Below are 13,013 nucleotides of genomic sequence, written 5' to 3'. Positions count from 1 at the left end.
GCCTGGGTCCCCTGTCCCTCAAACTCTCCTCCTGTATTTATTGCCTCCCTAAATGGGATCTACTCAATCCTGGGCCATCCCTGCTCTTACCTGACAAAGAAACCCAGCTCAGGGGGGCTCTTTAGCACAGTCCCACGTGCTGAGCAATCCTCACACCCCCCAGGCCCTGCTCTATCCCACTCCTCCAGCCTCTCTTGTGGCCGAGCATCCACAGCCACACTGCTTCCCCTTCACTGCCAGCCCCACATGAATTCACCAGACAGGGGTTTAAAGTCCCTTTGGCAGCTGCACCGTGCAGGTTTTACAGCAGCACTTGCCCCTCATTCATGTGGCTCAGACACAATGACAGCACCGCACGGGCAGTAAATGCACACAGAATAGACACGTAGTAAACACACATGGAGCCTACAATAAACTTCACTAATTCAAAGCACCGTGGTGTTCAAATCATTTATTAATCTTCAGCTGCCCACTGCAAATAAACCCACGCTGACTTTGCAGGGTGCAATGTGCAGGCAGGCAGGGCTGGGGCTGCACAGCAGCTGGGAGCACTCCTGTTTTTTAAAAAAGATGTATTTGGTTTTGCCACCGGCCTGCAGTGACTGTCACAATTCAGCTGTCAGTGCCCCAGGAGCACGAGGATGCAGGACACAACACACAGGGAACTGGATCTTCTGCCTTGGTCCCTGACGCAGCGAGGAAGGCTAAGAAGTCCGAGAATGTTCGTGTTTTACAAGGCAACCGCTGGAAGAGACACGACCTCGCTCGAAATGCAGAGATCTACAAAATCAGTCTGAGCACTGAAAGCGTCCCTGAGCTCCTGGCACCAGGCATCCAGCACGCCCCGGAGCTCGGTGCAGAGGCTCTCCGGGACGCTGAAGGAGGAGATGCGGACCCTGAGCCCGTCCTTGATGCGGGGGCAGCAGGCCTGGGCCGTGAACACCCGCAGCGGGGTCAGCGCCAGGCAGTTCTCAGCGCCCTGCGCGAACGTGTACACGGCGGGGTAGCCCAGCAGCACCCCGGCCACGGTGCACAGGTTCCAATCGCCGGCGGCCACCTCGCTGCTGGTCACGGGCTCGGTGCTGGCGGCCTCGGCGTCCCGCAGGTGGCCCAGGAGGGAGGAGAGGTGGCGGAGCACGGGCCGGGCCTCGGCCGGGCCGCAGAGCGCAGGGCTGGGCCGCGCCGCCGACACCTCCACGAGCGGCGCGGGCCGGGAGCGCAGCACGGCCCGCAGCCGGCCCCGGGCCAGCCCCGGCCGCAGCACCAGCGCCGAGCCGCCCATGCCCAGCACGTGCAGGCGGCCCGGGGCCAGCCCGGCCTCCCGCAGCCTGCCCAGGTAGCGCCGCAGCTCGGCCGGGCCCGCGGCCCCGCAGTCCCACAGCAGCGCCGGCTTCAGCCCGGCCGCCACCGCCAGCACCTCCCCGGCTGCGTGCAGCGCTCGGGCCGCGGGCAGCCGCCGCCTCCGCCCGGCTCCGGGCCCGGCCCCCAGCGCCTCCCGGGCCGCCGCCACCAGCAGCGGCACCGGCAGCGCCCCGGGGCCCGCGGCCATCGGCGGAACCGGCGCGGATCCGGGGCGGGCCCGAGCTCGGCCCGGCCCCCGCGGAGACACCGCCCGTGGGCGGGAGCGCCGCGACACGGACGGGAGGAGGGAGGAGGGAGAAAGGAGAAGGGCTGGGAGCTGGGCGTGGGTAGCTGCAGGGCCGGGAGAAGGGCAGGAGAAGGGCCTGAGTAGCGGCATGGCCCGGAGAAGGGCCGGGAAATGGGCCTGGAGAAGGACAGGAGAAGGGCTGGGAGCCGGTCCTGGGGACCTGCAGGGCCGGGAGAAGGGCTGGAAAAGGGAGAGGGGCAGGAGAAGGGCTGGGAGCTGGGCCTGAGCAGCTGCATGGACGAGAGAAGGGCTGGAAAAGGGAGAAGGGAGCCCGGCCGAGGCAGCGCCCGCAGCCTGGGCACAAAGCAGGGCATAGGCACAGGGACAGGGACAGGAGCCAGCCGTGCTGCAGCCGCTGACAGCTCTGTACCATCCCTGAGTGCTCAAGCTTGTACAGATGGGATCGAGGAGCTCCAGAGCTCCCTTCCAACCCTGTTCTGTTCTATACACATTTACAATGCTGTATATACACATCCATATTTAAAAACCCACACTGTAAGGAGTATCAGCCTTCGATGTTGCTGCTACAGCCCCATTAAAGAGAACAAAATTAGACAAGGTGATATTGTCCAGGCAGGTTTAATAGAGCACAGGTTATTTTCTTTCTCCTCTAATGATCAAGTGTTTATATACATTTATTAATAGCAGATTAAAAATTGTACAGAATTGAAAATCTGATTTATACAGAGGGGTTGCTTAAGCAAACAAATGAAAAGTGTAAAGGAGTGAGAAGCATTCTTGTAACCCCCTCTGTTTTGAGCCACCTCCAAAACAAAAGCACCACAGACTGCTGAAATTGTGGAATCAGATGACGAGATTTACAGATTTATTCAGATTAAGGCAAGGCGCTGGTTAGAAACACTTGTGTATATGTACAATAAGGAGCCCCTTTGGAAGCGGAGGGTGGTCACTGTGCTGGCAGTGGCTGTGCCATGTGCATGGCAGGGGCCTGCATGGGCCAGCCCTCCTGGTGGTTCTGCAGCAGCCGGTACAGCTGCTTCAGGTGTGCCACGATGTTGTCCTTGATGTCGGGCGTGGAGATCTGCAGCCGCACGCTGCCGCTGTCGAAGGAGCGCGTGAAGTCCCCCGAGAACATCTCGTAGATCATCCGGGCCACAACGGGGATGACCTGTTAAAGAAGAAATCCTTTTTTAGCCCAAAGAAACATACAATAAATATCCCTGTTACTCTGCAGGAACCCCTGTCCTGAATGCAGAGATGGTTTCCACAATACCCGAAAACACACTCACAAACCAATTCTTTTCAGCACATGTCACATTTGTATTTGCTCTCCCAAACCCCCAGTCTCACTGGAGTTTTCCAGGAGTCAGAAGCCACAGCAGAACAGGTCTCAGTATCCAGGGGAATTGGTCCCAAACCCAACAAGGCTGGCACACATCACCCCAGAGCCCCACCTGCACCACGATCAGCTTCCTCTCCCTGGGTTTTCCATCCGGCCACTCTTCTCCAAAACAGAAGTAGATCTCGTATGGTGGCTGCTTCTCAATTTGTCCCTTCTGATGGGCAATCAGCTCTAGGAGGAAAAGCAGAGTGCTGCAGGGCTGTCCTCTTTAGGCTGGAAACACCCATGACATCCCCCCTCACTGTGTCACCCCAGGTCTTACCTGCACACTGTCCTCCGCCACCTCTCCCACAATTACAGCTCACCCCTTGCACTTGGAGTGCTTTCTTTAAAAGCAGGGCCCTCTGATGTTTCTCAGAGCATTAAATGAGTGTACAGTGCCTTTCTCCTGCCACACACCCGCTCCAAGCTCCCACATCTGGGCAGCGTGGCCCTGACCCACATGAGAGCCAAACAATGCCACGATCAGTGTCCAGAGCTGTGTGCCAGAGCAGAAGGTACCTACCGCTCAGGAACGTTTCCAGGCAGAAGAGCTTGACCTTCTTTTGCCTCTCGATCAGGTTGGGGGTGGTGGAGGAGGGGGCACAGGGCCCAGACCAGTACACCTTGCACTGGCACAGCCGCACGGCGTAGATGGCGTGGCCGCTGACCTCCAGGATCAGTCCCCTGTCCATTACATCCAGCAGCCGACTCGTGAAGATCTTCTGCCGTTCATTGGTGATCTGCTCCGTCCCTGGGAACTTGACTTGCTCCAAACTGATGGGCCCAAAGAGCTCCTCCTGGTCTGGCATGGGACCCAGCTCTCCGTAGAAAAGTCTGCAGCCCTGCGGGTTGCTCACGGTCGTCGTGGGCCCGGTTTCCTTCCCTCGATACTCAAACTTGATTTCTAGGTCTGTCACTGAGAGAGAAACCGTCAGTGTGGCTTTTCCTGGAGCAGCAGGGACACCCCGCAAGCCCCACTGCCCTCACAGGGATGTTCAAACCACACACAGTTCTGTTTGAACTACACAAGTTCTCCTCACTCACCCACAAACAGCCACAGGAAAAAAAAGCCAAACACCATTCTCTGGGGGGTTTAAAGCACAAAAGCAGCAGCAGTGCTACAAGCCCACGCACGTACTTGGCAGGGAGCTGATCCAGAGCTCGGGGCTGCTGAAGAAGTCGTGCTGCAGCGCCGTTGGGGGCATTTCCATATCCAGAGGTTCGTTCTTTGGCCACACGGTTTCAGTGCTGCAGTTTTCTGCACTGGCTGGAGCCATTGAAGACTCTACAACAAGGCAACAACTCCCAATAAATCAAGATTTCATTTCAAGCATGCGGCAATTTACAAACAAATACCTTCACCAATACATTAGTCTGTGCCACCAACCATTGATATTAAGAAATGGAAATGTCTCTTGAATTGGGACATGCTGAGATTGATTCAATTCTTCCTCCTCTTCATCATCAAGATCATTATCCTTTTCATCCCACGGAGCTGAGCCAGTGGAACCTGCAAACAAGCACATTCTTGTGGGTGGATGATCAGCATGAAACACTGAAAAATATCATCTTCATATTGATGTTAATTTGCGTATTTTTCAAATTTCGGTAGAAAAGGATAAATCTGATCCACACAACATGCTAATTTCAGTTTAATATATAATTCTAGAAAGTGAAGGTTGAAGTATTGATTAAGTAAGACACAGCTTTACCGATATTAAACTGTTTAGCAGGAAAACATACAGCTGTGTGCAGCTTTATTAATTTCAGTACTACAGCACGGTTCAAAGTCCTTTCAGTTCCAGTCCAGGCTTCACCTGGCAGTGCTCCTGCTGCACAGGGGCAGCTGCAGAGTTAATGCAGAGGGAAGGAGCTGCCTTGGCCCAGCGCCTGCCCAGGAGCCAGCCCAGCAGCGAGGCTCTCACCTGGATTAATGATTGATCCCTGCGACTGCGGGATGTCGCACACCTCATAAATTTTAATGGGGTTCATGGGCACCTCCTTGGTGCCATCGTACATCAAATTAAACTCCCGGCTCTTGTTAAGCGCACATCGGAGCTGGGCTTTCCACTTTGCAGGGTCGGGCTCATCCACTCCTTCCTGGTACTTTCCTGTTTCCACGGCCCATGCCTGGGGACAAAGTACAGCCAGCTCAGTCCAGCCCTCCCCACAGAGCAGCTTTTATCAGAAATCAAACTTCCAAACAAATCCTTCTCTTGCAGAAATCTTAATTAAAGTTCTCGTGATAACAAAAAAATAGAAATTCCCTCTTTAATAGTTTTTCCCATAAAAACAAAGTGGAGAAAAAAAACAAATCCAAATTTAAAAAAAAATGTTCACAATTCTGTGTTAGAGATTTTGTGGGTCTCAGATTCAACACCAGAAGTCAATTTTGACAGGGAGCCTGTGCAGGAGGAATGGACTCGGTTAAAGTGGAGTGGAAGGACAGCCACAGACATCCGCCTGGCCTCTCCCTCTCTCACCCCAAAATCTGATAATTGGTCCAAGATCCCTCCAGACAGAGGTCAGAAACTCCTCAGAGCAGTGCAGGGAGTTACAGGGAATCCCTTGGGATAAGAATATTAGGGACAGCAGCGATGAGTGCTTGTGGTGGACCTTTTAACACTTGTGTAACAGCGTGCCGTGATTTGCTGCCAAGAGCAAGGCACTGACCACATCCCAGCCCGAGCAGATTAAACCAACAGCAGACACCTTCCAGAGACCATGGATCACACAACACCCAGCCTCTGGTGGTGGCAAAGGGTTAAAGAACTCAGCACCATCCCAGGCAGTGCCAAGCTTGCCATCCAGGTGCACAGAGCGGCTTTTCTGAGGTCAGATAAACGAAACGTGCCTGCAAGCAGCTCCCAGGATGCCTGTCCAGCTCCTGGGCCAACAATCCAGCCCTTTGTGTCCGCTCCAGAGCCGTGGGATGCCCAGCTCTCCCCTGGCTCACCTTGAAGATGGTGTTCTCCTCCTCGTGCTGGGGGCTGTGCCGAGTCGCGTGCTTCCAGGGGATCTGGAAGCGCTTGGCCTCGCGGTTCAGCCAGATCAGCCCGGGGTACATCCCGCTGTCCACCTGGGCCACCAGCCACGGCTTCAGGCGCACCCTCCGCGGGTGCAGGGCCATGCTCTGCAAGGGCGACAGCAGAGCCCGGCTGCAGGTTACTGGAGCCTCGTTTGCTTCAAAGAAACTGAATTCATTTCATGAGAAAGGGCCCTGTGCCATGTCCCTGCTGTTATTTAATGGCACTGCACCCTGAAAGTGCCAGTTCAGATTGAGCTGGGTGACTCCTCTGTCCCACACACGGCCCTGAGCGGGGCCCAGAACTGTGACCAGGACAAGAGCTCACATTTGGTGTTCCACAGCACGTTACCTGTGCTCAGCCAGCACACAGAGTGAGCTCTGAGCAGAGCTGGGCTACAAACCCTGGGCAGGAAGCAAAGCCACGAACAAGCCACAGCAAGAACAGGCAGAGAGCTCCCAAAGCCTCCACACACACCTTGGGGAGGGGGTTGATGTGATCCCTGCTCCCCTAGCCCAGCAGATGTGATCTCTGCTCCTCCAGCCCAGCTCTCTGATCTCTGCTCCCCCAGCCCAGCTGATGTGATCCCTGCTCCCCAGCCCAGCTCTCTGATCTCTGCTCCCCCAGCCCAGCTGATGTGATCTCTGCTCCCCCAGCCCAGCTGATGTGATCCCTGCTCCCCCAGCCCAGCTGATGTGATCCCTGCTCCTCCAGCCCAGCAGATGTGATCTCTGCTCCTCCAGCCCAGCTCTCTGATCTCTGCTCCCCCAGCCCAGCTGATGTGATCCCTGCTCCCCCAGCCCAGCTGATGTGATCCCTGCTCCCCCAGCCCAGCTCTCTGATCTCTGCTCCCCCAGCCCAGCTCTCTGATCCCTGCTCCCCCAGCCCTGTCACACACAGCCAGGAGGAGAAAGGCTCATCCTGACTGGGGCTGAGGCACAGGGGCTGCTTTACCACAGACACAGACTCTGAAAGTCATTTTATGACTTTTCCATGAATGCCCTGAATGCAGCATAATCATTGGCAAACAGCAGTGACCTGTAATAACCAGGATGTTTATCCAGAAGGACATGAACTGCAGGTCTGCCTGCACTGCTGCTAAAAATTGAGTGCTGTTTACTTAATGTTTTTGTTAAGTAGCCCCGTGTTGCTCACACAACTGCAGCCAGCCAACAATATTCTCCTTGTGTAGAACAAAGCCAAACAAACAAAACTAATGTGTGTCCCTCTCTAAGAAGAGGCAACAGTCAGTATCTTTAGATTTTGGGAGGGGATTTCTGTACTGCACGTGTGCTCAGAAAGTGCATCTCCCATGTTCATTTGTAAATCCTGAAACAGAGGTGAGAAATTACAAATATTCCCAGTAATAAAGCAGTTACAGGACAAGTAAAACCTTTGCCATAAGCCCTGAATATTGCTGGAGGAGTTGCAAAATGCGTCTGGTAGCAGAGATGGAGAAGATTAAAAAAATCCTATCCAAGAACTAGTCTAGGAACAGGTTTTATTTGTTCAAATACCTGCAGATCCCATTCAGATGCAAGCATTCACACAACATTAATCCAAACACAACTCAGTTTATCTGTTTATCTTTTCTGCAAAGAAAATGTTCAGCTTCAACTGCAAACCATTTTTAAATAATAGTTTGAAAATGTGTGGGCACATTACCAGACTGTTTCCCAGGAGCTGCAAAGGATCAGGAAGCAATCATCAAAATTATTTTAATGCTCCTCGAACTCTGCTGTGTTGGTTCTCCATGCTGAAAATACTGTCAGAATTAAATCTTCAGAAGAGTGCTTGCAAAGACAAAAGTCCAGGCTAGTCCTGGACTTAGAACTGAGACTAAAATCAGACACTGATTCATCTTGAAAACACAAAAAGTGCCATTTTGAAGAATCCTTAGTGCAGCTGATTTCCACCATCTCTTTTACACTTCACTTTACATGCAGTCTCTGCTAATAACGCGTGCTGTGCACACACCTTTACAGGACATGGAGCAAATTCCAGCGCCCAGCACAGATCTGTGCCCCTCTGACAGCAGAGCAAATTCCAGTGCCCAGCACAGATCTGTGTCCCTCTGACAGCAGAGTAAATTCCAGAGCTCAGAACAGATCTGTGCCCCTCTGACAGCAGAGCAGAGTAAATCCCAGTGCCCAGCACAGATCTGTGCCCCTCTGACAGCAGAGCAAATTCCAGTGCCCAGCACAGATCTGTGCCCCTCTGACAGCACAGCAGAGTAAATTCCAGTGCCCAGCACAGATCTGTGCCACTCTGACAGCAGAGCAGAGTAAATTCCAGTGCCCAGCACAGATCTGTGCCCCTCTGACAGCAGAGTAAATTCCAGAGCCCAGCACAGATCTGTGCCACTCTGACAGCAAATTCCAGAGCCCAGAACAGATCTGTGCCCTCTGACAGCAGAGCAGAGTAAATTCCAGTGCCCAGCACAGATCTGTGCCCCTCTGACAGCAGAGCAGAGTAAATTCCAGTGCCCAGCACAGATCTGTGCCCCTCTGACAGCAGAGCAAATTCCAGAGCCCAGAACAGATCTGTGCCCCTCTGACAGCAGTCAGAGTAAATTCCAACACCCAGCACAGATCTGTGCCCCTCTGACAGCAGAGCAGAGTAAATTCCAGAGCCCAGCACAGATCTGTGCCCCTCTGACAGCAGAGTAAATTCCAGAGCCCAGCACAGATCTGTGCCCCTCTGACAGCAGAGCAGAGTAAATTCCAGCACCCAGCACAGATCTGTGCCCCTCTGACAGCAAATTCCAGTGCCCAGCACAGATCTGTGCCCCTCTGACAGCAGAGCAGAGCAAATCCCAGTGCCCAGCACAGATCTGTGCCCCTCTGACAGCAGAGCAGAGTAAATTCCAGTGCCCAGCACAGATCTGTGCCCCTCTGACAGCAGAGCAGAGTAAATTCCAACACCCAGCACAGATCTGTGCCCCTCTGACAGCAGAGTAAATCCCAGTGCCCAGCACAGATCTGTGCCCCTCTGACAGCAGAGCAGAGTAAATTCCAGAGCCCAGCACAGATCTGTGCCCCTCTGACAGCAGAGTAAATTCCAGAGCCCAGCACAGATCTGTGCCCCTCTGAGAGCACAGCAGAGTAAATTCCAGTGCCCAGCACAGATCTGTGCCCCTCTGACAGCAGAGCAGTCGGGTCACAAGGTGGGAGCTGCCTGGGATTGTCCCTGGGCCCCAGACAGCGTCTGTCAGTGCTCCACACTACAATGCTTTATGACCTTTTATCACCAATGACTTGTTGACACAATAACTGAGAGCAAATCAACTTGAATCCCATTGCTGGGCTCAGACGGTGAGTCAGCCTCTTACAACCTTCAACTTCGATCCGGTGGGTTCCACCGATGCCAGACACCCGGGGAATGTCTGTGCACTTCAGGGCTCTGCCAAGGCAGCCTCGGCCCCTCTGGGTGCACAAAGCCAGGGACTCTCCCATTCCCTTCATTCCCACTCAGTTTGGGCACTCTGTAAGGGATAATTAGCACATCCCTGTGCTGCTAATGCATCCCTGGTCAGTGATGTAATTACTCCCAGTACCCTAATTATTAGTATTTCTCCTTGGAGACATTCAGCCCAACGAGAACAAACTCGGGAAGGAGCAGCCAGCCTGCAGCACTGCCCGGAGGGCTGCAGAGGAGTGACCAAGGTCAGGGACAGCCCGGCCAGCTGTGCTGACACTCGGGGCCCTGCCGAGGTCCGACAGCCCACGGAGCACGGGAAAACCATCCTGAAACCCAGCTCAGCGCTGCTGCACAGATGCTTTCACTCCCTGCCTGCACGCCCAAATAAATTCAGTGTTCCTGCTCCACCTCATCCATTAAAGCCTCGGAACATGGAAGGATCTTCTCGGGGTTGGCTGCTGCGAACCCACAGACCCTGCTCCTTCCTTGTTACCTTTGTTTGACTTCGTTATCCTGCATTTCATGGTCCTGTATTTATTTTCTCAAAGGCAAACCTTCCCCCAGGAAACAGGCTGAATTTCCACCTGACGCTGAATCACCTCCCTGCACCGGGAACCTGGGGCTCCCACATTTCAGAGCTCTCCAGGTACATCAGTGGCACCACCCGTGCTGCCCCCGGCACAGCGAACACCATTAACTTCTTGAATTCCAGTTTACCCACCCCAGTCTGGTCACCTCGGCCCTGCCACAGCCAGGCAGCCCGAAACTGGAACGGGCACGACTCGTTCCACAAAGTGCGGCGTTTTGGGGCGCAACAGCCGCGATCCGAAAACTGCAGCGGCTGAAGGGGGTGGGGGGCAAAACACCAGCCTTGCCCTAACTTTAGGCCGGGCTTTACACCGACCTGAAAGGCGTAGCCCGGGGCCAGCCCAGCGCAGCCCAAGGCAAGGAGCGGTAAATGGGCATTTCCAGCGGGCTCTGCCCTCCCGGAGCCCCCGCAGCGCTGCCCTCGCTCCGGGGCTGGGGTTCTGCAGCCCCCAGAGCCCGCACGGAGCTCCCCGAGCCCCGCTCCCACCGAGCCCCGCTCCCACCGAGCCCCGCTCCCACCGAGCCCCGCACCGAGCCCCGCACCGAGCCCCGCACCGAGCCCCGCACCGAGCCCGCACCGAGCCCCGCACCGAGCCCCGCACCGAGCCCCGCACCGAGCCCCGCTCCGCACCCGCACCGAGCCCCGCACCGAGCCCCGCACCGAGCCCCGCACCGAGCCCCGCACCGAGCCCCGCTCCGCACCCGCACCGAGCCCCGCACCGAGCCCCGCACCGAGCCCCGCACCGAGCCCCGCTCCGCACCCGCACCGAGCCCCGCACCGAGCCCCGCACCGAGCCCCAGGCGGGACGGGGCCGCGCCCGGCGGATCCCGGCCCGGGCGGCTCCGGGCCCGGTGCTGTCCGATCCGCGCACAGCTCACCCCAGCTGTCTGTCTGTCTGTCCGTCCGTCCGTCCGTGGGGCCGGGGCGGGTCCGTCCCGCGGGGGCTCGGGGCCGCCCCGCGGGGCCCGCGCGTGGGGCAGCGGCGCTCGGGCAGCGGCGGCCGCGCTCAGCCAGCGCCCGCCCCGCCTCACCTGGCCCGTCCCGCCTCACCTGCCCCGCCTCACCTGGCCCGTCCCTCCTCACCTGCCCCGCCTCACCTGGCCCGTCCCGGCCCCTCACCTGCCCAGGTGCGCTCGGCGCAGCCGCGCCGCCCGCCCCGCCCCGCCCCGAGCTCCGCACATCCCCCCCGAACATCCCTCCGAACTCTGAACATCCACCCCGAACCCTGAACATCACATCCCCCCCGAACCCCGCACATCCCTCCCGAACCCGCACATCCCCCCGAACACGCACATCACATCCCCCCCGAACATCCCTCCGAACCCTGAACATCCACCCCGAATCCTGAACATCACATCACATCCACCCCGAACATCCCCCCGAACCCCGTACATCCCCCCCAAACCTCGCACATCACATCACATCACATCACATCACATCACATCACATCACAATCACATCCCCTGAACCCCGCACAGGGGATCAGCTCCGCCCTTCTGCCGCGGCCCTTTTCCTGTCAAATGCAATATCCAGGAAACTTCCCAACGGGATATTCTTTCCCCCCCTTGGTAAATGGAGTATTTTGGAAAGGAAGTTTGCTTTTAAGCGGGATATATTTGCCTTTTAAATGGAGTATTTTGGGAAGAAAAGATTAAGTTCCTGGGCTTTTTCACAGTTCAAGGCATATTCAGCTGAGTCACAGAATCACAGCATTATTAAGGCTGGAAAATACCTCTGAGCCCATGGAGTCCAAACATTAACCCAGCACTGCCGTGCCCACCACTAACCTGTGCCCCTTGGCACCACTCTGCAGCATTTTAAACTTCCAGGGATGTGGCTCTGCCACTTCCTCAGGCAGCCTGTTCCAATGCTTGTCCATCCTTTAGTGAAGAAATCCTCCCAAATATCCAATCTCAACCTCCCCTAGCACAACCTAAGTACATTTGCTCTTGTCCTCCATCCATCCATCCATCCATATAAATCCATGTCCAGTCAGTGATAGCACAGGATGAAGCCCAGCCCTGAGGTCAGCTCTGATGTGTCAGGCACACAGTTTTTTCTCAGAAAAGCAGAGAATGTCCCTCTTCCCTGCCTCCATGCCTGCTCTGGGCTCACACCTACCCCTGGGCAGGGGCTCAGCAGCTTCTCCCCGCTCCCTCTGCAGTCTCCTGCCCTCCAGCCTCGCGTCTTATTTATTTTCCTCGTAGGTGGAGAACCGTGACTCAGTGGTGAATCTTGGTTTCAAGGATCATACAATACTTCACTATTCAGTTTCAATGAACTAGAAAAAAACCCGGGAATTTCCTTTCTCACCGTGAGCACTGGGAAATGCTGAACCCTGGCTTTGGGAAGGCTGACTTACAGCTCAGTCCCGAGCCAAGAGTTTGGATTAGACAAAATCTTGGAGATCTCCACACAGAGACAAAACAATTCACCGTTTTTCTGGGGAGGTTTGCCTTGCTGGATGCCAAGTGCACGGTAAATATGTCAAGCTTCATTCAGCATTCAGAGGAAGCATGCAGGAGTTTGTCAGCACGTAAGAAAATCTTTCTGGCAATAAGCAGAAGACAAGATGTGTCAGTGCTCTGTGTTGGGTGAGATGGGTTTTGTTAGTGGTACCCGACCATTCCTGATGTGTAAATCAGGGGACAGCTGCTCCTGGAGTAAAACACCCTCGTTATTCCTGCCCTGTCAAAGCATGCAGTGGTGGCACAATTTTGGGAGCAACTGGGAAGAGACACAGGGAGATATTGGGCTGAACTCCAGGCCAAGCTCCGAAGGATCTTTGATCTCTCCTCTGATGGGTCAGCACAAAAGCCGCTGTTCATCCTCCCTGCATTCCTGCTGTCCACACCTCCCTCCTGCCTGGCGAAATTTGAGGATGCTTTGGGCTGGCTGTGTTTGTGCTGGCTGTTTGTGCTGGATGCTGGGAGCTGTGGAGGAGCTGCTCCTCTCCTGCTGCCCTGGCTCTGTGCAGTGCTGGAG

The 13,013-nt window shown here is 55.6% G+C and overlaps 2 protein-coding genes across 3 annotated transcripts; both read right to left on the bottom strand.

Annotated features, from left to right (window-relative positions):
• Window positions 1-436: 436 nt before the first annotated feature.
• Window positions 437-1,549, bottom strand: C25H1orf74 (chromosome 25 C1orf74 homolog). The gene has a single exon (XM_033080121.1). The coding sequence runs from the start codon at window positions 1,547-1,549 to the stop codon at window positions 731-733; it is 819 nt and encodes a 272-aa protein (XP_032936012.1). The 3' UTR covers window positions 437-730.
• An 898-nt stretch (window positions 1,550-2,447) lies between these two features.
• On the bottom strand, window positions 2,448-12,171 carry IRF6 (interferon regulatory factor 6). Of its 2 annotated transcripts, none has more exons than XM_033080117.2 (8): window positions 12,150-12,171; window positions 5,950-6,126; window positions 4,919-5,123; window positions 4,381-4,503; window positions 4,132-4,278; window positions 3,517-3,909; window positions 3,064-3,182; window positions 2,448-2,777 (listed from the first exon to the last, which is right to left on the bottom strand). In XM_033080117.2, the coding sequence occupies exons 2-8, from the start codon at window positions 6,121-6,123 to the stop codon at window positions 2,556-2,558; spliced, it is 1,383 nt and encodes a 460-aa protein (XP_032936008.1). In that variant the 5' UTR covers window positions 6,124-6,126; window positions 12,150-12,171; the 3' UTR covers window positions 2,448-2,555. The 2 variants fall into 2 exon arrangements, with proteins under 2 accessions (XP_032936008.1, XP_032936007.1); XM_033080116.1 differs by lacking the exon at window positions 12,150-12,171 and adding an exon at window positions 10,907-10,937.
• Window positions 12,172-13,013: the final 842 nt, after the last annotated feature.

The sequence above is a fragment of the Catharus ustulatus genome, chromosome 25 (assembly GCF_009819885.2).
Source record: "Catharus ustulatus isolate bCatUst1 chromosome 25, bCatUst1.pri.v2, whole genome shotgun sequence".
Classification (NCBI taxonomy): Eukaryota; Metazoa; Chordata; class Aves; order Passeriformes; family Turdidae; genus Catharus; species Catharus ustulatus.
Note: the sequence above shows the minus strand (reverse complement) of the source record. Positions and strands in the feature narration are given on the sequence as shown.

Excerpts from the sequence above, each read along its gene's own strand:
- C25H1orf74 (XM_033080121.1), bottom strand. The coding sequence starts at position 1,549 with ATGGCCGCGGGCCCCGGGGCGCTGCCGGTGCCGCTGCTGGTGGCGGCG.
- IRF6 (XM_033080117.2), bottom strand. The coding sequence starts at position 6,123 with ATGGCCCTGCACCCGCGGAGGGTGCGCCTGAAGCCGTGGCTGGTGGCC. Across the intron at positions 4,279-4,380 it reads TCCATTTCTTAATATCAATG|AGTCTTCAATGGCTCCAGCC; the intron begins GTTGGTGGCACA and ends GCCTTGTTGTAG. Across the intron at positions 3,910-4,131 it reads CTGGATCAGCTCCCTGCCAA|TGACAGACCTAGAAATCAAG; the intron begins GTACGTGCGTGG and ends TTTCTCTCTCAG.